The 27,099-nt window shown below is 42.0% G+C and overlaps 1 protein-coding gene across 1 annotated transcript; it reads right to left on the bottom strand.

Moving 5' to 3' along the window:
• Positions 1-731: 731 nt before the first annotated feature.
• Positions 732-26,796, bottom strand: kif26bb (kinesin family member 26Bb). The gene is given in 16 exon segments (XM_078275107.1): positions 732-982; positions 2,513-2,663; positions 4,948-5,117; positions 7,171-8,704; positions 8,706-10,301; positions 10,496-10,655; positions 11,110-11,248; positions 11,436-11,613; positions 12,476-12,747; positions 14,577-14,670; positions 15,071-15,280; positions 19,756-19,927; positions 20,053-20,174; positions 22,816-23,289; positions 26,134-26,502; positions 26,728-26,796. Coding segments are annotated over 16 exon segments (5,961 nt in total).
• Between the last annotated feature and the right edge of the window lie 303 nt (positions 26,797-27,099).

Here is a 27,099-nt window from a genome sequence, read left to right as displayed (position 1 = left end):
AGAGTCGAAATATTAAAGCCTTTCCAGAGAACCAATAATGCAGAGTACCTGCACATTTATCACCTTGAAGCAAAAGTCTTACGATCGGATCATCTCTTTGCCAGGAGAGGAAAGGTTACACCATTTGCTCTTCAGCTACACTGAAATGTCTTGTTAGCATTAGATGCTGCACTGGGTTGAACTGGTTGCTAAAAAAAATATACTGTACAATTAGAAAGGAAAGGAAGCATCAATGACATGTTTTTTTAAAGGTTATTTAAAAGGACAAATAGAGAACTTGCATATCTTTAGTGTGATAAATGGCGGTTAACAGAGAATATCCAAAATGTGTCAGAAAGAATGTTTACAAATCCAGTATGAGCCCTTTGTAGGTGTCTGAAGAGTCCCTGCCAGCTGTAGGACTTCAGCCCTGCCACTGGCTCTGACCATTGACCTCAATGTGAAGGCAGGTTAAGATGTTATTGTACAAGACTCCAATCTGTAGCACCTGGTTAATTCAAAGGGACCAGAGGTAACGTGGTAGTTGAAAACATAAAGTGTGCATTGACGTAAAGTGTGTGGCAGATGCACACACACACACACACACACACACACACACACACACACACAGAGATGTGAATTTATCATCAAAAAAAATGTCAGTAATAGGTAGCCAGGTGTGCTAGTCCAAACATGAGAGACGGGTGCTCCCCCTGTTACCCTCATTTAACCAATTCTTACTATTATTCAACTCAGATTCCCTTCAAGGCTCTCTGCTCTGGTGCTCTCCGCCGTCGCCTCTTATGGCGTCTCCTGGTGCCGGCGTCGAAACAGGTGACCATCATGACGTTGGCCCTGCAGAGGTTGAGCCTGTTCTCCAGCCGGGCCGTCACCACTTCCAGGGCCTCCAGATGCTCCAGGGAGTCCACCTCGAAGGTCTGCCACAGGTCGACTGGAAAAAGCAGTTTGTAAGGTAAAGCATACTAACAAATGGATTGTTGTACTGTATGTATGTAGACAATATTTACATTGAGGAATTTGCACTATATACTTTGTGTACAAAGTAAAACAAAAAAATGACAGTAATGTGCTATATAGGAAATTACAAATAGTGCGAAGGATAATACTAATGATTGTAATGAGGATTCTGGATATTATCCCAGTAATGGCAGGATGCTGCCCCCTGTTAAAATGCCGTAATACTACAAGCTCATTTATTGCTATATTATTTGCTTATTCACCTAAACCTGCAGTTGCTAACTTTTATAAAAAAAAAAAAGTAACTTTCTGTCAGCGTCAATGTGTAAGAATTTCTCCCATCTAGCGTTGAGATCATATATCGCAATCAACTCTCTCTCGCCACGCAGTTCACAGTATTACAGCTACGGTAGCCTTCACGCTTTTTTCTGATGACGCCGGTCTCTTCCTCTTTTCAATATCCTTTTTCTGGGCGAAGAAAAAGACTCCTGTTCCTGAAATTTGGATTTTGAATATGTGTGGTCCTCCATGTTTCCGGGGCCGGGAAGCTACGATACCCATTAGCAGCATTAGCAGCACCTGGGAGTTTATCATGTGACTGCGAAAACGCGAAAGGCGGAGCAGTATGTCCTGTATGTCTCTTACCGGCTGACGTATCGCAAGATGGCGCATGAATATGGAGCGTCTACCCCAGTTCATGCAAACGCAAATGTAAAATTCAAGCCAAAAGGAATACTTGGAATTGATGGTGATGGTAAATATTCATGAAAAAGGACGAAGTTTGTGAACGGGCAACACAGATTTTGAGAATTGAGTGAGAAACTAAACACGTTACACACTGGACCTTTAACACATGTCAGTCACTGCTCGGGAAATGTGATCAAACTGTAAAACTAGGCAGCGCTGAACACATATGGATCAACATGTGTTACTGCATCGCCTATTTCTTGGCTCAAATGTTTTTTGTTTTTTTCAGAAACAGTAAAAGTGTACAGTTTAGCTGTAAATGAGTAAGTGTGTGCTCCGGCTGCCGAGTTGAAAACAGTCGAGCCGAGACCAAGCAGCGGCCGCCGGCTGGCCTGCCAGAGCAAGCGTTCTCATTTTCAACTAAACAGTACACTAGAATATGTTTCTGAAAACATTTAAAGGGCAAGAAATAGGCAATTTATATTATCTGGCTCCAGCTTCTCCACTGCGTGTTCACTGCTTTTGCTTTATATATGCTGGTTAATTCAATATCTTAGTGTTTTGGACCTTTGGTCGGCAAAATAAGCTATTTGAAGATACTACCATGGGCCCATACCATAATGAATTAATTCATTGATCAAATAAATAATTAATAATAATCATTAGTTGCAGCCCTAATTGCTAGGTAGAGATTTTTTTTACATTCTCTTCCTGAGCTTAGCTTTTGTGACTTCACTTACTATTCATCTGTAGAATGTATAAAGAATATGGTAAAGCAGCTCTATGTTGATTTTACTGTTGATTTTCAAAAGCATAACATTTTTATTTTGCACGCTTATATCTTCAAATGAAGAATCATGTGACTGACACTCTTGGTTCCACTTGGCGGGCTCCAGCATGAGGTTGTGTTTGGCCCGCTCTAGCTCTCTCCTCAGGTTGGTGTATTTGGCCCGGACCTCGGAGATCCTCTGCTGACGGTGCTCCAAAAACTTCAGCTTGGCACTGAAGCACACAGGCCCCTGAAAAAAATACACACACACACACACACACACACACACACACACACACACACACACACACACACACACACAGACAAATTTCACTACTTTTATTCATTGTTTTAGAGCACAAATTATGAAAAGCTCGTATTTTATAAACTTTTGCTACTACTGTTCTTAATAATAATAGCATGGGGTGTATTAGCAACACACCCTCTCTCTCTCTCTCTCTCTCTCTCTCTCTCTCTCTCTCTCTCTCTCTCTCACACACACACACACACACACACACACACACACAGATTTGTGGCACTATCTTTGTGGGGACCCGTCATTTACATAATGCATTCCCTAGCCCCTTACCCTAACCTTAACCATCACAACTAAATGCCTAACCTTAACCCTTACCCTCACCCTAACCATAACCTAATTCTAACCCTAATCCTAAAACTAAGTCTTAACCCTCAAACAGCCCTTTAAACTTGTGAGGTCCAGCATTTTGGCCCCACAAAGCTGTCAGGACCCCACAAGTATACTGCACTCCCAGTTTTTGGACCCCACGAATATAGTTAAACAAGCCCACACATACACATACACACACACACACACACACACACACACACACACACACACACACACACACACACTGTATTTTAGTGGTTGGATGAACAGCACCTCCCCACTCTCTCTCTCCACACACCCATAAACACTGTTAAGGCAGGGAGGACACCTCTGGGGAGTGAGACAAGACAGGTCTGTAGGCTTCTAAATAGAATTACTCTCTGATTATACTAACCTTATTACATGCCTATTAAATGTGAGAGGCGGTTCCAAAGTTCAATGCATGCACATTTGAATGGGAGACAAAAGAAACTCCCTAAATATGAGGCATGGTGTGCTGCAGGACTATTGTATTTTATTTGTATTTAGCATAAAATGATGCCCCATGAGAAAAAAAAAACATTAAAAGAAATATGTGCTATTTATTTTAAAGTCTTCTATTATCAAACAATTTACAAACAATATGATGTGTTAGTTATACCTCCAGTGCCCTTCTTTGTTCTTGCTGCAGCATTGACCCAATTTCACCCCATGTGGTCATTAAAATTGTATCAAAGTTGCCGTCCCTGAGACTGGTGGAGGCGGGGAATATAATCCCATGAGGCCAGAGGGCTCTCGTCATGGGGATATTACGTCAGCACATGCGCCACATTTTGTTTATAAAGCACATTTCAACTCCAAATGCAAGCTGGACTTTTTATTTAACCTTTACTTACCAATGCACTGAGCATGCTTTTTCTCAGTAACATGCTGCTGCTACTCACACGTGAAACCTGGCAGCTGCCCAGTACAACCACAGTCTTTATTTGTGGCCACCGCAGTAGTTTAAGGGTGCTGTGATAGTGGGTATTGCCGAAGTCAGTCACTTCCCCACCCAGATTTGTCCCCTGAGTGATGGAACCAAACAAACTCTTGATCGCTTACCTTTAGGCCACTACGGCCCCCCACATTACCGAGATGAAGCCACTATAGGAACTATGATTATAGGATTTTTAAAGCAAATCAATGTATCGCCTTGTCTACTTACAGGCTGTGGAAGACACAGAACCCGCAACACTTCAAAATAACCATGTAAGGTAATATTCTTTGGCGTTCACATTTTGGTCTCCCATTCAAACATGACACGAGCATTGTGGATAGGTTAGTTTTTATTCACTATGGCGGCAGCACTGTTACCAGGGTCGCAAGTATGTGACTGAATATATAGATAGTTAAAACTATGCAGCAAATGAAATGAATGAAATGTTGATTGAACGATCTGACACAATGCAATAAAATGTGAAGCTTACTAACGTTTACACCTCTTTTTTTCTCCAAGCTACAGTTCATGCTCCAAACACTGCAGGTGTCTAACTAAGTTCACAGGCTAGTTTGGTTAGCACGCAAGTTGCACCTTTAGTAGATCCCTATATGTTAGCTACAATAGCTAATCCAGGGGGCTAATTTCTGTCTTTTGTTTGTGTCAGACTCAGAGACAAGCGTTTTAAATGTTTTTTTATAAAGATTTGATAAGAGATTTGTTTGATCAGAACCAGCTTTCGGAAGACTTTCATTGCAAAATGACGTGGGCTCTTTTTCAAACTTGATGCTGATATTATGAAAGGGGCTTTAGAGACCCTAGAAGAGGTTGGATGCAGATAAATTCTACCAATGATGCTATTCCCGCCTGTTTCCTAGAGGTTGATAAGGGTCATATTTTACATCATGCCCTTTAATAACCTCCTAAAAATCAAAATAACCCCAGCACCTGTTTGCCAGCACCTGCTCTTTTCTGCATCCTCTGCACATTGTCGATCTCATAGACCTTGATCTCGTAGGCCTCCGGGATTCCCCGATCCACCCAGCCAGACCGCAGACCACTAGCCGAGCGTCTCAGGGACAGCGGTGTATCATGGGAAAGACGGCGCTGGTGAGTACCTACAGCAGGGTGAGGCAGAGAGTGCAGTGAGATGCTGTCTCTCAACTTGTTTTTTTTCCCTTCACCCATTTCTGAAACTTTCTACTGCATATACACAGTGAAACTTTCAGGATATTGATTTTTTTTTTTTAAGATATCTAAACAAACTATATTTAGGGAAGGCTTGGTTTTAGTTGACTTTTAATCTTGTTGATTTTTTGGGATGATCAAGTGCCAGTACTGGCACAGAGAGAAGGCACTGTTTTCTGTCAGTCAATTTAATTTAATTTAAAAACTTGGCCCAGGATTTGCAATAGATTTACAGTACATAGCATCCAGATAATGCTGTTTTGGTTCTGAGGACATATCTTTTTTTTCAAATGCTTTGTACGGGGGTGCTGATGGGTGTACAAGTTGGCTAATAAGTAATAGGTAAGCTGGAAATAGAGTATTCCTGAGCTGCTATGTTAGTATTGCCAACATTCTACTCTTCACACCTCACAGTGAGAGTAGATGTGGATGATAAATGAAGGCTGGTGTCTCTAAGTGGCCTTCAGTGCCCAGGCCATGTGCTCTAATGGGGAACAGGGAAAACTGTTTGCCTGAGGGCAAATGCAGCTTGCCAGAGCTACTATATTAGTCATATAATCAAGACAGGAGACATGATCTCTGTAACTCTTTCTGGATTGACTCAGTTTGCCAGTACAGTCACTGGGACATTAAAGGAGAATTCCGGCAGATTTTCACCTGAATCTTGATCGCTATATATCTCCGAGTACTGTGGATAGGAACAAAAAAACAAGCAAAATCGGTGCTAGCAAACTGGAGTTGCTGCAGCTACGTCCAGAGCTCCCAGTTAGCTAAAATGCAAGTTGTCGGGGCATCTTATAAAGAGTGCCTTTGTGCCTCTTAACAGACACAAATGCAATTAAAATGTCTGTGAAACATGAACAGGGCCCTTACGTGACAACAAGATGCGTTTTCAACTCAGACATTGTGAAGAAATCGTTTAAATTCAAAGTTTGTACTGTCACCTGTCTCGATCCTGCCGCTAGCTAGCTCGGCCTGCTAGCCAGGCTAGCAGGCCCGACCTCTCGCTTCTTCAAGAATATGTTTTAACTCTAACGCTATGGATACATCTTTTATCAGAATGTAGATGAGTTAATTACGTAAGGGGACACTTAAGGAGAAACTAAGTACAGACAGAATGTAATTACCCAATTAACAACAGAATGTTTAGGTTACTTTAAGTTAATATGCTCATCGAGCAAAAGCTTTGTCTCCAGTTTTTATTGTTCCATTAGTAGTTGCCACTGTGTTAACCATGCTTTAACACAAGTCTATTAAGTTTCTCAATGTACAGTTCCATTAGCAAGTATAGTAAGTATGCACACACACATCTTCATAATTTACTGAACCCTCTTCATTTTCTGCACTTGTGCTGCCTTTAGTACTGTAAGTGCTGTTGCTGGGTTCATATATTAATGATGTAACCTTCCTACCTAATTAGGCTTTGAATGACTGCATCCTCCAGATATGTGTCATCTCCAATTAATGTCACATTAATATGTTATGCTATGATGGTGAAACTATTATTCACAACAGTGGTATGGTAAATTGGAAATTGTATATTCTAGATCATGTATAGAGAAGAAATGACATGACAGATATATGCAAAAAGTTTTACTGAATTGGATTGAAATTTCCACAAGATTTACCATTAGACTTTTTCTAATGACTTATGAATCAGTACTTTTATCTGACAATTTTAGGACTGCATATGATTGGATTGGTGTGAATGTGCCAGCACACCATTGGGACACTGCAGGTTCCAAATGAGTAGGAAGCAACTTGCACAACACTTGCTTCGTCTCCTTTGTGGTGCAGGGAATGAATTCCCTCCATTTAAAAAAAATGTTTTAAAATAAACACTGCAGGTTTAAAACATCAGATTATAAAAATCGTAACTAATTATTACCATGCAACAATAAGAAACAATTGACGAAAGTAAAAGTAAACATGGTATAGTACATTTAACTATCTACAAGCTGATAATCAGACCAGATGTTTTACCTGTGTTGCCTCTCCTCCGTGCTGATCGGCTACTTCGAGCCACGCTGAGAAGAGAGCTGCTCCTGTCGCTGACAGAATCTCTGTTTGAGATGGTGCTGCCTGTGGCCTCACTGTCCCTCACCATGCTGTCATATCCACTGCTCACCATACTGTTCCTGTTAGAGAAGTTCAGGGATGTCTTCCCCATAGCTGGTGGCAAATCTCCACTCAACACACTGGTGGTGTCACTCGCGTGCCCACTCAGGTGATCAGGCATGCGGGGAGCAGTCACCCGACTGTATGGTGAGGGAAGTGTGGTCATTTGGTCCGGTCCGTCTGAAGAGGTGCTGGAGGTTCTTTCCTTAAGGAGGTCTGAGATCCGGCCATTGACAAACCCCTGGATGGCAGATTTTGTGGATGAACATGTGGAGCTCTGGCTCGGAGTCCGACTGATGGAGTGATAAGACAATGGAGGGGATGAGGAAAGAAAGGAGGATGTCCGCTCAAAGCTAACAGTTTTACTGTCTGGAGAAAGACTGGCACTGCGATTGATGGACTGCTGCAGGCCTTTGTGGTGGAGACTGAGGTTCTTGGTGCTGGGGACAGACAGTCGACGAACTTTGGGTCGGGCCATCTTAAGTTTCCCCACAGCAGAGAGCTTGGAATGGGTATGCCTAGCAGACTGAGTTACAGGGTTTTCAGAAAAATTATGACTCTGGTCAGACCGAGGATGCTTCCTGGGGCTCCTGCTAGCCCTCGGTAAGGTACAATCTCCCTCATTATTTCCTTTATATCCTCCCTGACAAGCCCCTTCAATACTTCTATTGGGGCTCCTCTTAGAGTTCACGGAGGTGTTACTACTGCCTCTATCCAGAGTTGGGAAGTCCATTGGCGTTCTCCCAAGGGAATTAGTCCTGGTAGCCAGCTGCTCTAGTTTGGCACTGAAAAGCCTGCTACTATCCTCAATAGGTGACTTCGGCCTCCCACTCATATGATCATGTTTCACTCTTACACCTGAGGACTCCAACAACGATTCAACACTCTTTCTATGAGTACTACTAGCATGCTGTTTGTACTCTGTTCCATATTTCCGAGGAGAGGCGACATGGAGGCTCTGGTTCGCTGGGGAGTGCTGTCTGCCCTGCCCCCTCTCTAGAGTTACTCTTGGGCTACACGGGGTGGATGATGTCAACCCCCTCGGGTCTCTGTGGTTGTCTGCCATGTGACCGCCATGGTAACTGTCCTGGTGTTTGGCATTTTGCCAGCCTCTAGGCAAACTACCTGTTTTAAAGGAAGCAGGGGCGGTGTCCTGGCAACCAGGTGAAACACCAATTCTCTTGGGGCCATTCCCAACATGTCTAGAGCCAATTTCTCTCCCCTCTGAGCCATTTGGAGTGTTAGTGGAATAAACATGCTCCCTGTCTCTAGGGTGGTTCTTGTCTGAATTTCTCAGTCTCTTTCCACACATTATGTTTTCTGCAGTTTCATCGCAGAAAGCTGAATCTTCCAAGGCCATTGGGTTATGAGAACTTTGGCTAAAAGGTGAATCATATACGTTTGTCAGGCTTTTTGGCATGCATCTTAGAAGCAAAAGCCCCACTCCTCTTCTCAAGACCCATTCCATCTTCTGGACATTTGACATTATTCTGTCTGAGCTCAGACTGCGACTTGACTCCTGTTAAAGTGTCACGACTTTCTTGTTCTTTCACCTCATCAAATTCACAATCCATATCTGTATTAATTAGCATGGGATTTATAAATGAAGGTAAGAACCTCTTTTCCCTTCTGAATTGATACTGGGGCGTGTCAGCGCTAGCCCATGTAGCTACAGATTGAGCGACAGAGCTTTTCTTTGTATTAGAGGACCCTGCAGCTATAGATTCTTCGCTGACATTGCTGATTATCTGGATTGACTGAGAGGTGGCAGAGCCTTGCACATGTGCCTGTGATTGAGCAGTGTCTCTGATACAAATAATGTTTCCACCTGTCCTCCCTCTGTCTAATGTCCCACTGATGGTCACCTCTTCCACCATAGAGAAGACAAGTTCATCTTGACCCTTCAGGTCCAGCGGCTGTTGAACAGTTACTGTGATAGTGGCCTTCATTTCCTTAACGTCCTCTGCGGGGCATTTAGCTAAGACATCTCCAAGTATAACACTGGTAGCCAGGGAGTGTGAAGAGGAGCAGGAGGACGTAGGAGATATGGGGGAGCTCTTGCCAACTGGTGAGGTCCTTTTGTCTGGTTTGAACCAATCAGCAGCTTCAGGACTCTCCTGTTTACCTGTAGGCTGAAGTGCAGGGGAACTGGTAACGTTCATGCTCTGAGCAGTCACATTAAAGTCCTGAGAAGAGAGCCTATCAACTGACTTACGAGTTCCATTTTTGGGCAGCTCAGAGCGACAGGTCATGTTAAGACTGAGAGTTTGATTCAGCAGTTCCTCATTTGAACTGGTTGCGCTGCACTCCTCACAGTCATACAGACCTGAATCCTCTCTCTGAAAACTGTCTCCAGGGAAGGCACCATCTGTTTGCTTTTCTCCGGCAGAGGTCTGTGGTGCCTCTGATGATTCGGCGTCTGTCTGTTTGCCTGTTTCTTTCTGGGGTTGTGATTTGGCTGTGATAATGTTAGCAGAAAGGCCTTTTAGGGAAGACTTGAGCATATCCATTGTTGCCTCACTTCCATCGATACAGCCCAAACGCTCCTGAAGCTCAGCAAATGTGTCACATTTAAGACAGTCCCTCCCTGGCTGCTTGATGTCTGCTTTCAGCACTTCAACATTCCCTTGAACAGTTTCCTCATTCTTCTCTCCCTGCAGCTGAGGTATTCTCAGAAGCTCTTGGAGCAGAGCGGTAAACTCTGGGTCATCCATGTCAGCCTTGTTAGGATGCAAAGAGGGTATAATGGGCACAAATTCAGGTTGTGCCATTATTGAGTTTACTTTGGGCTGGTACAAGCCATCCGCGTCTATTTGGATGACTGTGTCACAGGACTGGTCACTACTGGAGCGCTCATCCAGTTCGCCACGCAAACGGAAACGAGGGACGTCGACATCTACCTCATCGGTGGAGTGGAACGCCCGCAGGGACAAAGATGGAGGCCCTCTCTTTTCTTTAGTCAAACTCCTCCCGCAAGGAGAACATGAAGTTGACTGCTGTTGGATAAAGATGAATTGTGGAGTTAGTTCTAGAACTGGACTATCCAAAACATTACTCAACAAATAAATCATTGGGGTGCATTGGAAGCAATCACTCTCACTTCCCTTTCTTTACAAAAAGGGCACCAACACTGTGACACCATTAAAAGGTGGTATATTGGTAGAAAGACGTTACGGGACATGTACGGTACCTTCGTTCTTTTCTGCGTCCTGCGGATCCGAGAAGCCATCTGGATGGTGAATAAGGTCTCTTGAAGGTGCGCCAGTGAATCATCAACCTGGGCCATCACTGTGGTATGGCAGTTTACATGACCCAAGGCCTCTCGAAGGAGCATAGTCAACTTACTGCCCCTATGCAGAGAAAATGAAAATGTCCATAAAAAAACAATGCATTAGTGGCTAGGTTGGATCAGTGGGTAGAGCAGGCACACATATACTGAGAGGTTTATGCCTCGACGCAGAGGTCCAGGGTTGCGACCTGTGTCAATTTCCTGCATGTCTTCCTCTCCCCCTTTCTCACCTAGCTGTCCTATCAAAATAAAGGTGGAAAAGCCCAAAAAATAATCTTAATAAAAAAATAATGCATTAGCCATTTTAATCTCCAAGCAGCTAACTCTGTCAATTTCCTGATTTTAATGTAGTTGTAGTCCCTCCATTTTAAGCCAGTATAAAATTGGTTTACAGGCAAAAATCTGACTTCTTTTGGAAACAAAGTTACAAGTAAAAAGCCAGTTCAATGTCAAAATAATAATGCAGTTCACTCTACACCAATGTATGTCAACAGGTTCACAAGTTACATTCTTACTTGCTGGGTAGGGTTTTATGTCCACTTAGTAGAGACAAGACAACAGGGCCCAGTTCAGAATATGGAGGTTTATTCGTGGTCATACCCCTTATACCACTACACACATCTATCATGGTTAACTTAGTGGGTCCACGTGAACCTAGGATGAAAGTCAGAGAGCAGAGGAGAGTGTAAATGCAAAAAGCTTAGCCTGTTTTCAAATATGCAAATAAAGAAAACGTATAATGTATATAAACTGCATTATTTAGCATTAAAAATAGGGTTAACTGTGGACACAAAATTCACCAGGGACAAGCCACCCTGGTAATTGATTAATTCGTTCCAACCTTTGCCAATGGTGCTGCTCTCTGTACGAGGGGGCTGGATGTGGAGAGTGAAGAACATTATGGAGCTGTGGGACAGGTACGTAATGAAGTCACTGTGCCGACGCGCTGCAATGGCCGCGTCCAGGAGGGAAGCAGCCCGCTCAGCAGTGGGGGCCTTCACCCGGTTGTGGTTACGTAGCTGGAGGGAGTGGCGATAATAGTCATAACATTTAATGTAGAATTTTCCCATAAACAACTAAATTTACTATAACATAATGTTTTGAGATAACAGCTCAATTTAAACAGTAGGATTCATTTTCTTACTATTCAATGAAGAAATAGACAGAAATGCACACCTACAGCAGTAGCCAGGTGCTGGCATGCAATTGTGAGGGTGGAGACAGCTGCACAATTATGATGCAAGCAATGTAATCTTTTATGCAATCTAATAGGCTTCACTCACTACCAATAGTATCTTCTCACATGCAGTGTAGACCATTATCCAAATTAAATACATTTAATTAAACTTAATTAACATTAATCCTATCATATCTAGAAGGCAAAGTCTAAAATCTAACTTAGAGGGATACCAAACAAGAAATCTAAAACAGTGTCTGTAATATCACTGGCATCTCCTACTGAAATGCAATGAGCAATTCATTTGCTTTGTGGAAAATGAAAATATCTGGGCAGGTTTTCTAGTAATATGGGCTCATTTTCTGGTCCACAGCTGTTAAAACAACTATAAAATAACACTTGTTTGTGTGTGAATTATTGAGCCTTTGATGCATTGCCAGTGAAGCAGAGCCAAGAAATTGTCACTTGTCAGCAACAAAAGATATAGCCTTGGCTCTCTGGATTCCACATTTTAAAAACAAATTGGACTGCACATAATATAAATATGTGCAAACAATAACTGAATACACCAACAATCTGGGTCAGTGGACCCTTTTGTGCTTGCGCTTAGACAGAGCAACAGACAGACTGAGAGAGACAAGGAAGAAGCAGCAATTTCAATAAACAAGCCCCCTTTTTCATAAAGAAAAATATTTTTCTTCTACCTGTATCCCATAGACAGGGTCCTCTTGGAGTCTAATATGGGCTTTTGGGCTGTCCTGGACGCTGCCTAATGAGGGGACGACCTCCCCCAGCAGATCCCTCAGCGTGTCCTCCTCTCCGCAGCAGAGCTCTATAGCAGACACTGATACAGTCAGATCGGTCCAGGTCTTCTCTCTCCGCCGCTCGATGGCGCTGTACAGCCAGGAGATGGCACAGGGAACCAGACCGAGCTTCTGGATGCTATCACCGCTCCCCACCATGCTGGACCAGGAGCCTGAGGCAGACAACAGTGCACACATGTGTATGCATGCTACATACAGACACACAAACGTATAGTACATACACATGCACATGCTAGCCTTTAAACACATGGGCACCCCCATACACTTTGAGAACCACAGTTTTTTTATATCTGTCGGTTGGTCCGTCCACCACTTTGGTCCAGACTGAAATATCTCAACAAATATTTGATGGCTTGCCATTACATTCTGTACAGATATTCATGGTCCCCAGAGGCTGAACTGTAAAAACTTGAATCCTCTGGCTTTTTCATCTAGTGACATCATCGGGTCAAATTTCTATTTGTCTAATTCTTTTTTGGTTTATATGACCAAATACCTGCAAAACTGATGACATGCGCTAACTCAGCTGTACGTTGTGCTAATTAGCAAATGTTAGCGTGCCAAAAAGCTAAACTAAAATTGTGAACATGGTAAACACACCTGCCAAACATTAGCATGATTTTGCTCAAAATGCCACTGTGTGTCTGTTTCATTTATTCAGTGAGGCCAACTCTGGTGTGTAATATTAGCTAACAATTTATTTTAAGCTATATTGCATGTAGTCTGGCTCAACGGACCGGATGTACATAGCTAGGATAAAGCCTGACATCCGGTGCTTCTATCATATGCCAGATGTCCAACCATCTCTGCCATCTATATTGCAAGGGCACCGTGGCTGTATCCCGGGCTTAGCGCTGCCTTAGGTTGTGCTTGGTTTATAGAAATACAAACAAGCCAGAGTGGTTTTTTTTCCATATCCAATTCATGCTAAGGGAAAGTGGACTCGTGGAAGTGCACTAGCTTACACTAATCACAAGATACAGAACAATACATAAACTCCTAAACATGCGCGAACAAAGATGGAGCAAATTTACAGAAACGCACCCAAAATCACTTTCAGATTTTCTCTTGGACTGGTGAGATACTGTATCTTCAAGTGCACTTTTGCCCCACATTAGTTCTGAGTTATGGGCCTGTTTTACCATTTCTTATCTTATCCAAACTCTAATTGAATGAGGATAAGAGAATTGGTTTACTCCAATTAAAGGCCAAGCTGCCTGCCGTTATTCAGAGAGAATAGTATTCTGTAGGGGAGATTGATATCCCCTGGCTGGGGGCCACATGTAGTTTGTATTGGCCATCTAATTCAATCAGATTTACGGAGAGTGGCGTCATGTGAAAAAGCATCTCCAAGGAGACCCTGTCCTTACCCTGTGTGTGTGTGTGTGTGTGTGTGTGTGCGTGTGCGTGCGTGCGTGCGTGCGCGGCAAATCTATTAAACCCCTCCACTGACGCTAAGTGCAGGGTTCCATCTCTCTAATAGCAACGTATTACAGTCCATTTTGTTTACAGTCCCCTCTGAGCTCAGCGCTTCAGCAAAATAAAATAAAATATTTGTGTCTTTTTGTGCAGTATGCTGAAATGTCTATCAGGCAAAATGGGAAGCATATGCTTTGCATAATTGATGACCAGGCTGTTATTTACAAAGTAACAGGTAGACAGGTTATGAGAAGGAGAGAGTTGAAATGGCAACACTTTTCTGTCACTACTGTGGAAAAGTTGAAGACAGAAAAAGACCAATGGAGCAGGAGACACGGGAAAAGAACAAGGAGGCTGGAAATGTGCATCAAGATCGATAAGAGGACAGAGAGAGAAAATGGAGACAGACAGTTTAAGTGATAAAGAAAGAGTGAATGATAGCAGGAGTGGGACAGCGAAGCAGGAGAAGGGGGGGGTGGATGGCCCCTGAGCACAGATAAAAGCGTCCCACTCTCATCTTAAGATTTTAACCCGTGGCCTCTCAAAGCGACTGATTACTCACCCACATCAGCACATCCCAAACCCAGAACACATCCATCGCTGCCGCTGAGCACACAGCGGATGACATCAGCCAAGATGCCTGCACACACCTCAGCCTGGTCAGGAAGAACAAAGGACAAAGGAAAGGAGCATCTTATGATTCATCTCCGCGCTGAAATAATACATCCAATGAAACGAAATAACATGCGTACTCATTCTGTACATTCCCTTGGGCTCAGATAATGTAAGCAGAGCGTGGAGAAGGTTGAATATAATTGATGGACTGTGTAATTGTGGTGGCTATCCAGGCCCTATCAGTTTTCAGGTCATCAGACAGAGAGAGCAAACCAACCGTGGTGTGTAGTGTACAGAGGGGAACATGCATGAATACTTGAGAAAACACAGAATGTGCCAGACTAATGTTACTCTATCAAAGTATCTGACAATGTCACAAATGAAAATATTTAGAACCATATTCGAATTATGTTCATCAGTAATCAGCATGAAGAAACCAACCTGGCTTGACTCTTGAGGATAGGCAGCGTCAAAGTTGAAGGTCTTCAGAAGACTTTTGCCCTCTCTGCCTAGTGTCATTGAAGCGTGTGGTTGGCTCTTGCTGACTGGTTCCATTATGGTCACTCTCTTCTTGGACGAGTCAATCCGGAGAACAGGTGGTTGGCCTTGGCCCTCTGACAGCGTTGGGCTCACCCTCAGCACGACTTTGACCTGTACACCAAAAGAGATGGAAGCATGTTGAAAATTACAGTATGTGATTAACTGTTCAAAACCAACAAACATACTGTAGCTGCCTGGCTCTAGGGGCCGTCAATGTCAGTCTGTCTGTCCAGTCTGAAATATCTCGACAACTATTAGATAGATTGCCAAGAAATTTGGTACACACTTTCATGGTCACCAATTTATACATTTTAATATCTTAGCTGGACCCGTAGCTATTTTTCCAATACTTTGGTTTATGACCAAATACCTACAAAGCTAATGACATTCCATCAGCTTTAGCTTTACTTACTGAGTTTAGAGCTAGTTAGTCAATGTTAGCATGCTAACATACTAAAATAACATGGTGAACATATGGTTATATCCGCTAAAGCATCAGCATGTAAGCATTATCAATGGTGAGCATGTTAGCATGCTAACATTAGCATTTAGCTCAAAGCACCACTGTGCCTAAGTACAGCCTCGCAGAGCTGCTAGCATGGATGTGACTCTTGAAAATGTGTTTTCTTGTAATTGTTTTCTTGTGTTTAACTGACCTAATGCTGTAAGGTATGGAGATCATAATAAAAGCACCATGTATTATGTGAAGAAAGATACATTGAAAAGGTCTAGTCTAACACTATCCTGTTATCCTGCATACTAGTGCAGCCAGCTAATGCTAAGTCTAGAGCAGCTGCAGGCTGAAAGATAAAATGCCTTTTACAAGGGTTGAGTGTACACTACTATTTTACTTACCCTTGTATACAAACTGTATAGATATTTACAGAGAATGGCGAAACATTTTAAACTGAGACACCTTGAGTAGAGAATGTCATTATTTATTAAATGGAAGGAATGAGTCAGTGCTTTTACAGAGCTACATGTAGCTATGTAAGTGATTTCAGAAGAAGCCTGGGATCTACAGCTAAGAATGTGAGCGGCATATAACTTTATGTTTTGAAAATAAAAAACAACAGCAAACGGAAACTTATGAAAAAATAATGAGTGCCAAAACAGCAAGGTTAAAAAATATCTTCATATCAAATTCAGCGAGTTTTGGCTCACCTCTGGCTCACCCAGTAGAGTATGCCATGACCTGCGGCCCTTCGCTGCCTGTCATCCCCTCTCTCTCCCCACTTTCCTGTCTATCCACGGTTGCTTTCCAATACAGTAAAAAGCCCAAAAAATAATCCTAAAAAAAATCCAGCGAGTTTTAGCCATCATTGAGTCTAACCCGAATCCAAAGAAAAAACATTTAGAGTGTTAAAAAAACTGAAATATATTATGCCACAAAATCTTCTTATTGGTTGTGTAAAGCTGCCTGTTATGCTGTCAGTTACAGTTCTTTTTATGAATTGCTTGTGCTTACAAAAACAGGAGTTTTAACCTCAGAAATCTGACATTAATGGAAGTAATAGTCCGACTTCAGTTGTGAGCCCCATGCTGCTCAGCCATCAGAGAAGAAACCTCAGTTGAAAAAAGGGACGCCTTGGCAGAACAAAGTAGTAATTGTCACACAAAAAATTGAGCATTGGAATGGAGAAATAAAAATGGTGTACTTTGATGTTTCCAACTAATAAATCACTTCACTGAAATTTGTACCCTTAGATACATCTGGCAATCTTTTCTTTTGCTTTATAACCCTCAACTGATTTGTAAAAATACAAAAATGGGCAGCATGATGTTTTATGTTGAATAATAAAAAATAAAAAAAACATTTTCCTTAGGCTGCAGCAGCCAGTTGATCCACTTAAAACCATGAAATGATACATGCACTTCCAACTGCATGGCTATGCATACCTCCTGCTATACTTCCACATGGCATGACATCAATTCCTTAATGCAGTTCTCTACAGGAAGCCTTTGGATTTAGAGGCTTTACGGTCTTAAATTAAGTTAGATCCTGAATCTGACAGCCATTTAACAAGGCTCATAGGCCTTAGTCTGCAGGAAGACAAGGCAACATTTACCTCACAAAAGACAATAAGCTCTATTAAGGGTTATAAACCAATTACAAGGTTATTTTGAATCGGGGTTCAGGTCTGCAAGATTGCAAATAGCCCGGTGCGACATAAACCCAAGTCGATTGCAGTTTTCTTGAAATTGTCCAGGACTGCAATACACCACGATGACATCATCCGGGCACTGACAATTTGAATATCTGAAAACCATATTCCATCTGCCACATGAGTTTTCCAGTAATTTCGAATGATTCCCCTACTCTAATCATAATTGTAATACCTTATGCAAGAAGTGGCTCCCTAACCCTATTGAACATGTGTCAAACTATATTTATGAGGGTTAAATTATTCAAGATTCATTCCTCCTCCGCTCTCACACACAGTTATATTCCTGCACACAGAGGCACACAGAGCTGAGTGCTTGGGCAGGTGTGGCTGGCTGTGGGGTCTATCTGAGCCCTTATCTGTAACTCTAGACTAAACCCAAGAGTCCATCTATCTGAGACAAGGGGAGGGCAGGCAGCCATATTGATCTCCCCAGTTTTTCCCAGAGGAGGTGAGTGGAGGGGAGGGGAAGAACAAGATGGAGACATTAGCACCACATTACAGTGTATTCTAAAGAAGGTGTGATATAGGATCTCCTCCAAATTGACTGTGATCTCTTTACTCTGCAACCGGGGTGGTAAAAACACTTCCAAGGTTGTGGTTGTGGGCGACGATGGTAGTACATCCTTTTTAAAGATACACCACCAATCCAGCCCTATTCCATGTATTTATGTATTTAGGTACTTCTTATCACGCTGTTTGTCAAGTCAAGTGTTCATTTTTCTGATTAGTTCGTTTGTTTTTTATTAGTTATTTGATGCTATAAAGACAGGGTGAAACGTCATGATTGACAGTTGTGATTGACTCGCGATTGGTCGGGTGGGGGTGTATGGGCGGGACTTTGATACCACCACTTCACCACCCGGTCACTACTGCGCAGACTCTGGCTCCCAAATTACAAGATGGCAGCGTCCGTATCAGGGAGATTTTGGCTTCACTTTTGTACAGTTGGAGGAAGTGGAGACGTGTCCTTAATATACTGTCTACGGTATTTACACATTGCAATATAAGATTTCTACCTTGTATTACAATGTGTAAATACCCAATACATGGAATAGGTGGGCCAGGGGACACAGGATGTTCATTAAGTCAATGCCATTGTCTTCTGGTACTACATGTACAGCTGTCCTAGAAGAAACTTCAACTAAGATGGCTGTTGGGGGACCTTTTGTATATTTTCTATTTAAATTAATATGGAATGTATGTGGATACTATAAAGCATACAGTAGATAATGCATGTCATATGTCACTTTACGACACGCATTATAGCCGAAAACAGGTTGTGTGCCTCTTCTATTATTGAGCATGTGGTGTGTTTTTTTAACTGTCCTGCGCTGATGTATGTGATGGGCTGCAAAGAGCCGCACAGAGTCAAGAGTTCAAATGTGTTGAACTCTGAACCAAAGCTGCACTGAGCTTCGTGAGTGCAGCTAATGGCTGAAGGCGACTGCTTGTGCTGTGATTAAAGATGGAGCATAAATGAATAAGGTGTGTTTCTGAACACAGCTAGTAAATCATAATTTATTATTGAGACCAAACTATAAAAAAAAATGTTGTTGGGTAAAATATTAGCCTTCAGTTTAAGCTGTCAGGTTTGGTATAGAAACGCTGTTCCAGTCATAGCCGTAGTGACGTAACTACAGTTAGCAATGCTAACATTGTATCCTAGATCTTTGAAAATGTCATTTCACCCCAACAGATCATGATTAGTTTTAACAACTAGCAAATAGCTAAAATATTGTAAAAAAGGAATAGTTTGAAATTCGCTTTCTTGCTGAGAGTTGGAGGACAAGACCAATATGAACGTTCATGTGTGTACAGTATAAAGCTAGAGACAGTGGGTGTTAGCTTAGCATGAAGACTAAAGGCAGGGGGAACTAGCTAACCTCCATCTGTCCAAAGTTCAAATACAAATCCACCAACCAACACCTTTTTACTAATAAACACATTATATTTCGTAATCCATACAAGTCCAAATGTTTTTTACATGCTGCTTCCCCCTGCAGTTTTTTTATGCTAAGCTAATTGGCTACTGGCTGTAGCTTCATCCTTACCATGCAGACATGAAAGTCATGTCAATCATCTCATTCAACTCTCAGCAAGAACATGAATAAGTGTATTTCCCAGTATGCCAAACTATTCCTTTAAGTATGTATTTGCCAGTAAGTTGTTATTATTATCAGTTAAATATGGCAAATATTGACTTGTAAAATGTTGATCCTTAATTGGACTACTTTGACCACTTAGTATCCTTTTGTGTGTGCTTACAATTAATCATTCACCCAATTTTAATTAATAGTAGTTGGAAAGAAAATGCTGGAATTAATACCAAACTGCACCCCAACCAAATGCGGTTCACTAAAAAACAGAAAAGTCTGCCTCTACTGTACATTTACTGGAATGTAAAGCCCAATGGTCTACCTTGCCAACACCAGGTGAGTCTTTGGTCCTAGTGGCAGCTTGAAGCAGGCAGGAGGGGACGGGCAGCGGGTTTTTCTGGATCATCTCCCTGAAGCAGGTGGAGAAATGAGCGGGAGCTGGATCAGAAGCCTGGCCTTTTTTCCTCAACGTCAGATTGAGCTTCTCGGCTGCCCTACAGGGAAGAAGGGAGGTGGCATGTCATATCACTGAAACTTGTGGTGTAACCAGTACAGCCCTGTTGCAGATAAAACCTATTTTTATACACAACAGTTGCTGTTTGAATATAGATATATTTACCTGGCTAAAAGGGACATCGCAGCAGTGTTGGCGATGGTCACCACTCTGGATATGTGAGGGATCTTTGAGCTCGTCTGCACGGTCCCGATGTCACCACATCCCAGCGCAGCATCATCTCCAACCTGCCAGGGGGGAAAGCTCATTATAAAAATCCAAATCTGTAATTGCACTCCAGCACCCACTCCAAAAGGGGCTATTATCACGGGAATTACTCTAGGGACAACTATGGGATGTGTCTGTCTAAGTAGGGCATCTAGGCTGAGAGCACAGTGGGTTAAACATACACCATCAGTCATATAACGGCCCTAGCTAGCTTGTGGAGTGTGAGGAATAGTTTGTGATGGCTGTAGTGACTGCTGTCTGACTTTAAAACATGACTCAGAATGGAGGAGGTGCAGTGAACATACCGTCACTGTTTTTGACACACACACACACACACACACACACACACACACACACACACACACACACACACACCCTCAGACAAGCAGCTTATGTAAAGCAAGACCAACACATACACAGCTGTAGCTCGAAGGCATGTGTTTCGCACTCATTCATACCGTGTGCCATCTGTATGCAAAATGGCCTATTCAGCATGCGTTTGCTACTCCTCAACATGAACTCGCCAAGCCTCGCCATGGGCAACATGTTTGTAACAGTGCACTCATGTACTGTACCTCTCTCAAGCTCCACGTCTCATCAATGTTTCAGCCTTTATTTAGGGCAAGATAACAAAGTCAGCTCAGTTATTTTCTTTTAATAATGTCCAACTATAAACAGCCAATTACTGCCACAGAAAAACTCTAGGAGTCGTTGGTTTGGGAGGTGACTGGGAGGCGAATAGAGACAGGGCTAAGTAAATATATGTAGCCAAAGCTCCTCCTCTTGTCTTCTGGTTGACTCGTGGCTTCTGTCATAACCTTTTTTATCTTCACTTTCTCTTTCTCTCTGCTCTGATTTCTGTCTGTATTTGCTCTCGAATACTCTTTTATTATCTCTTTCTTCCTCTCCCGCCCTCCACTCCATCTCTTTAAATTGTCATTTCTCTCCAGTCCTTTCTGCTGCCTCCCATCTTAAACACTTCTTCCACTCTCTTCTTCTGCAATCCATTTTTCCTCCGCCCTTCTGTTTGTCTCCTCTCTCTTTACTCTCCTTCATCCACTTTCACTCATAATGTTTTCATCTCAGCCACATACACCTGTACTGATCTGCTCTCGTAGCGGACCCACCTGGCTAATTCCTCTAAAGCCCAGGACAGTTTCATTTGGGTAAGATGTTGCATTGTTATTATCAAATCTGATTAGCGATGTCGATTAAAAATAATATTGCAATACAATATTGCTCTTGAGGCTTTTTCGGTCCAATTGACCATTCGCAAAACCCCACCATCCAACTTCCTGTTCTCACAGCGCACATAATGATAACTTTGGCAGCTTTACCACTTGAAATTCCTCATACTTTTTGAAACAATGGGGGCTTGATTTTAGAAAGAATCAGACAAAAGCCAGCTTCTTATTTATAGCTAGAGACAATTTTGCAGCTAGCAGATTAGCAGCTAGCTAATTAAGCTAATACTAGCTCCATGAGTTGGACAAAAATGCCTTTGGCTGTGAAATATTTCAAGAGGACTCATTAAAACAAAAATTATTATGAAAGGAGTCTTAAAATATGCACATGATGGCTATATACATGATATAATGCTGAAAGAATTAAGCTAAAGCTAAATATGCCAGGGACAAAGTCCATAGTTGAGGATCCATGTATAAGATAAACATTTATAAAAAATAAAAAAAAGCATTGGTCTTCTATTACAGTGTAGAGCTACTGTTAGTTAGCTAAGTATGATAATGAAAAAAGTAAGATCAGACTGATTCATTTTTAAATATTTAGGCTGCTTACATTACGCTGCTTGGACAAGCGAGACAGATTTTAGGCTAATTCTTCATTGTTCGTTTTTTTCAAAAGGAGTAGGACTATGTGTTTTTTAATGTTACAAGAGTAGTAACTTTTAAGAAGAGGCCATTAACTAATGTGTTTGGCTAATGTAATGTCACCACAGATAATGGGTTTGGCTGGGGTTCATGGAGTGTAAACTGCAGTACAGAGCCGCTAACGTTAGCCTATAATCTGAGGTTATCCAGGACCAGACCCATATTGAGGCTACTAAATGCCTAAAATGTGATAATATCAGTTTGTATGGAATGTATTTATGTATTTCCAAATTACTATATTAAAACTTTTTTTTTCTCATACCAGTATTTTGTATTTTATTTCAATACATTTGATTAGCAAGGATTGTCCGTATGGATCAAAAGTAAAAACCCACCAAAGTTGAACCACCAACACTATATACAACATCTAAAACACCCTCACTCACCTTGTACACTAATACTTTTTCATTGGGGACTTGGGGGAGGGCGGGCTCAATGGTGTGGCTTCCATCACGGTAATGCACATTTCACCAGCCGCCCTGTTAAATATGACCATCCCCCTATTGATCACAAGTGCTTTTTGACTGGCTGGCTTTTATGACAGGGGTAAATCATGACCCAATTCCATTCCATTAGCAAAAGTACTTTTAAACAACGTCCTCAGCCATGGGATCTAAATAGGCTCTGATTAGGCACTATGAATCATTGCTTTGCTGACACGTGCACCCATAAAAACGTACCTTACCCACATAGCTCATTAAAGGGGAACGCTCACTAGACTAGGGGATGTGTTATGTGTGCTATAGTGGTAAGAGAAGGCTTTTAAGGGTACCTTATGGTTCTGGTACATGGTGACACCATCAGGATATGTAGATTTAGAAGCGACCAGCTGCTGCTGCTCTTCTACCCAGCGGTCCATATTGGGATTGGGGAGCTTGGGCCCCCTCCGTCTGAGGGTTTGAGGGGTCCTCTGTGGCGTCCTCGGGCTTCTTGGGCTGTGAGGACTGTGGGTGCGACTGCGTGGTTGATGCACAGCCGTGGCAGCTTCCCTCGGAGCTCTGTCTCCATGCTTTGTCTCACTTTGTCCCAGCAGCGTACCAGTGCTAAAGCTGGGTTCAAAGGGAGGCTTAGCTAATGACTGACCCCTGTTCAGAGCCAAGTGGACGGCCTCTTGTTTGAGCTGGTTCAGGTTCACACCACAGGCACCACACTCGCCCGGCTCCCTCTCTCTCTCCCTGGAGTCGTTGGTGGACCGACTATGGACGCGAAGGTTGTCATGAAGAAACGCAGACAGGTCACCAGAGTCCTGCAAAATTATTTTAAAAAAGTAGAAGAAAAATGTTTACGTTTAAAAAAAAATGGCAAACAAACTTAGCAGTTAGGTGCTTGAAGCTGTGTTTGAGCTCTATTGTCACAGAAGAGACAGACATAATGAGATCAGAGGTTCAGCACAAGCTGCTGGTGAAGACATAATAACTAAGCTAATTTGCTTTGTTTGATTTCTGGCTTGAGAACTATTCAAATGAATGATCACTGAGCATACGGAAATTGAGTCATGGGAAGGCGCTGCAAACAATCTTACCACTTAGCAAAGTAATAATTGAGTCAGTAGTATTGATTAATACTACTCCTGTCATCTTTAAAAGTCAGTAAGCAAAAAATGAAAAAAATCTTGCTGGATGACAATAATCACATTTAATTTAGAAAATTCTGACAAGAGGTCTGAAAAGGTTGAATCATACTATTTGAAAAAAATAAAGTTGGGGTCCCAGCATACACCCAGGCTGTCAATCTAATAAAATAAACACCAAACCATAATCTTGCTTTTCATCCCGACAAAGACACTGTTGTGTCACATCCTGTCTGGTCTGCCCTTGACAACCAAACATCCAACACCCTCACTCCCTCCGTCATACCCATCCATCAGCACATTGCTAGTGATCCATATTCCGCCAGAGTACTGTAGGAATTCTCAATAATGTAAAACAAAGTCACTAAAAACTCAAAAAGAACTAAAACATCACAGACTAAATGTATGTCTTACTTATATTACTATTTACTTATTTCAAATGTACATACTGTAATCACACCTATACATATTCTACTGACCATCATACTATTCATCCTGCACATATAATGTTACCACACTGCACATAGCTGTACATACTGTACATATCTGTCTATATGGTTCATTCAGTAGATCCATATTTATTCTGCTTCTCTTATTATATATTCTGTTAATACACTGTATATATCTATATCTAAATTATTCTTACTACTAGTATAATGTCACTGCTACTACATTGCACATATCTGTACATGTTGTCCATATACTGTTCATATTACATAGCCATATTTATTCTGCTCTTATAACACTGCTATATATTTCTTGTCCTGTCTATGCACCACCTGTCTATACTTGAATATCACAATGCACTTTTCTGCTTTTTTTGCACTTCTGGTTGGACGCAAACTGCATTTCGCTGTCTTTGTACTTGTACACTGCACAATGACAATAAAGTTGAATCTAATCTAATGTCTTCTATAAATCTCCATATCCAGGGGCAATTCAGCCACATGCATGCCCTGTTATTCTCTTTATTCTACATCAAATTGACAAATTAAACTAATTCTACCACCAGCATATTTCTGTTTCAGGTGTGGGTGTCTTGCATTTATCAAATAGAAAAGATGACAGATATATAAAGGACGAAAAGGACTCCAGTAGCCAGATGGGCGACTCAACTTTCCATCTTAGCCAGATTGCAAGCCCATCTAAAAAAAAAAGATGACATCACAGAGCCATGATGCTTTTGAAAAATCATGCTCGGATCAATAAACCTGCAAGGAGCTATAGCTGGCTTATCAGATTTCTTCTGACCATGTATATGGCCACAAGATACCATCTCTCTCCTGCTCACACTGTGTGCCGCACTGGCCTGTGGTCTCTCTAAAAACATGACCCCACTGTAGATGTACCCCATCCCACTTAGGAGGACAAAAATAAATAGTCTTCCCTCAATGGAGAGGACTGTGGAGATGACACAGGGATGTCGAGATGAAATATTCATGCCCATTTGGAACCACTCACGCAGCAATGGCACTGGTTTACTTTGTCGATTGGAGTGTTTGATGGATGTTAGTGGTGACAAATGTACAGATGGATGAAGAAATGTATGTGTGCATTCCTCTCAGAGTCAGCACTGTAAAGAGTGATGTGCCCACATGAATATTAAAACCCTTTCTAATTGACTTAAGCATACAGCACTTCAGAAAATGTGTGTTAACAAAGTATATGTGTGTGTGTGTGTGTGTGTGTGTGTGTGTGTGTGTGTGTGTGTGTGTGTGTGTGATGATGTCAGGGCTGCAAATGGTGATTATTTTCATTATTGCTCAAGTAATTGGATAATCCCCAAAAAAAGAAAGAAAAAAGCATCCATTACAATTTCCCAGAGCCCAAGCTAACATATTCACATTGCTTGTTTTGTATATCCAATACTCCACACCCTAAAGATTTACAATTCCTCTGCTTAGCAGACTAAAAAAAACAGCGCATTTAATGTATTTACATTTAAGAGCTGGAACCAGTTAATTTTAAAAAGATTTTTTCTTTTTTTTAAAGATGCTTAAGCTTAAAAATGCTCTATCAATTGATCACAATTGCTGATGATTAATTTTAACATCAATCAACAAATCGACTAATCTTTAAACTCTAGATTATATGTATTGTATTGTATTGTATGTATTTTTACATGTATTGTTCAATACACTTACTCTATCACAGTTCATATTTATTAAAAATATGGGGGGTAAAATATGTAGCCTTATGAATCCGTTTATTTTAAGTTATTAAATATAACATAATACCTAATTATTCCATTAGCTGCATAACGAATATCCAGTGGAATCATTCTATAGGCCTATACTTTATTATCTGTCAACTATTAGGCTAACCTGGCCTATACCACCACCTGCTGAAAGGTCCAGAGATGTGTGTACTTGCATTTTGTCTATGCCAACATTTGACCCTAGACACCATTTTAACACTTTCACACAATTTCTGTCACCCTAAAAGTGAGCAGACTGCTTGCATTTATTCTCCCCCACATCCCTGACCATGCTCCATCATCAGAGCACCGTGGTTACTGACCTTGCAGGAGAAGTGATGGTGAACAGCCAGGCTCAGAGCTTGTTTCTTGAGAGCAACAAGGGTCGCTGAGCACTTCTCGCAACACGCAACTTTCCGATCAGACCTCCCAAAGCCAGGATTGGCGGACATAGTGCCTCTGCATATAGTCCCACTACCAGAGGACATAGTACTCCTGATGCGGTCTCCGATGGTTCCAGGGAGGGACTTGTATGACGGGACAGCGTCCGCTCTCTGGCACATATTCCGATGTGGGTCGCCTCTGTATCCTCCGGCACCCTCAGGAGTAGGGCGCTCCTTGGGTTGGCACGCTTTCCCGGTAATACTTGCATAAAAGTCGACGGACTCACAGTGATGCTGTACTTCTGAGCTCTGAGTCTGAGAAATAAATTATTATAGAAAGAAAGGATGTATGTGGGCTTTGGCAGTGGGAAATTAGATGTCAATCGACGTGGACAACTGTAACCACACCCAAATGTGTTTGTTTTTTTGTTGTTGTCTTGCAGCGCAACATCTTATGGACTATAAAACTAAAGATCATGCAATGTGTTTACAAATGGTAACACATTCTGTTCTTAATGAATAATTCTTACTCACCCAGTGTGTTCCTCTCACCGAGGCAGGGAATCTCTCTCCTCCTCCTCCTCCTCCAGTCAGGAATGACATGACAACTTGTTAATATTTAAAAAGATATCCGAACAAAGGCAGAGTGCACCTTTAGTTAATTTTGCCAAAGCTCCGTGGATAAAAAGCAAAACTATTTCACTCATGGTAGGCTTAAATGCAAAAATATGACAAACTAAGAGGCTGGAGACGCTGTCTCAGAGGTGGGGTGATGACAGTGGCACAGCGGAGAAGGAGTGAGCGCACTGAAGAACACTTCATGAATTCACTTGGCTATTTATTATGACCTCCTCGGGGAGGCAGTAGTGTTCACACAAACGGTCAGAAGGAACAGGCTGTTGCACC

The sequence above is a fragment of the Sander vitreus genome, chromosome 18, assembly GCF_031162955.1.
Source record: "Sander vitreus isolate 19-12246 chromosome 18, sanVit1, whole genome shotgun sequence".
Lineage (NCBI taxonomy): Eukaryota > Metazoa > Chordata > Actinopteri > Perciformes > Percidae > Sander > Sander vitreus.
Note: the sequence above shows the minus strand (reverse complement) of the source record. Positions and strands in the feature narration are given on the sequence as shown.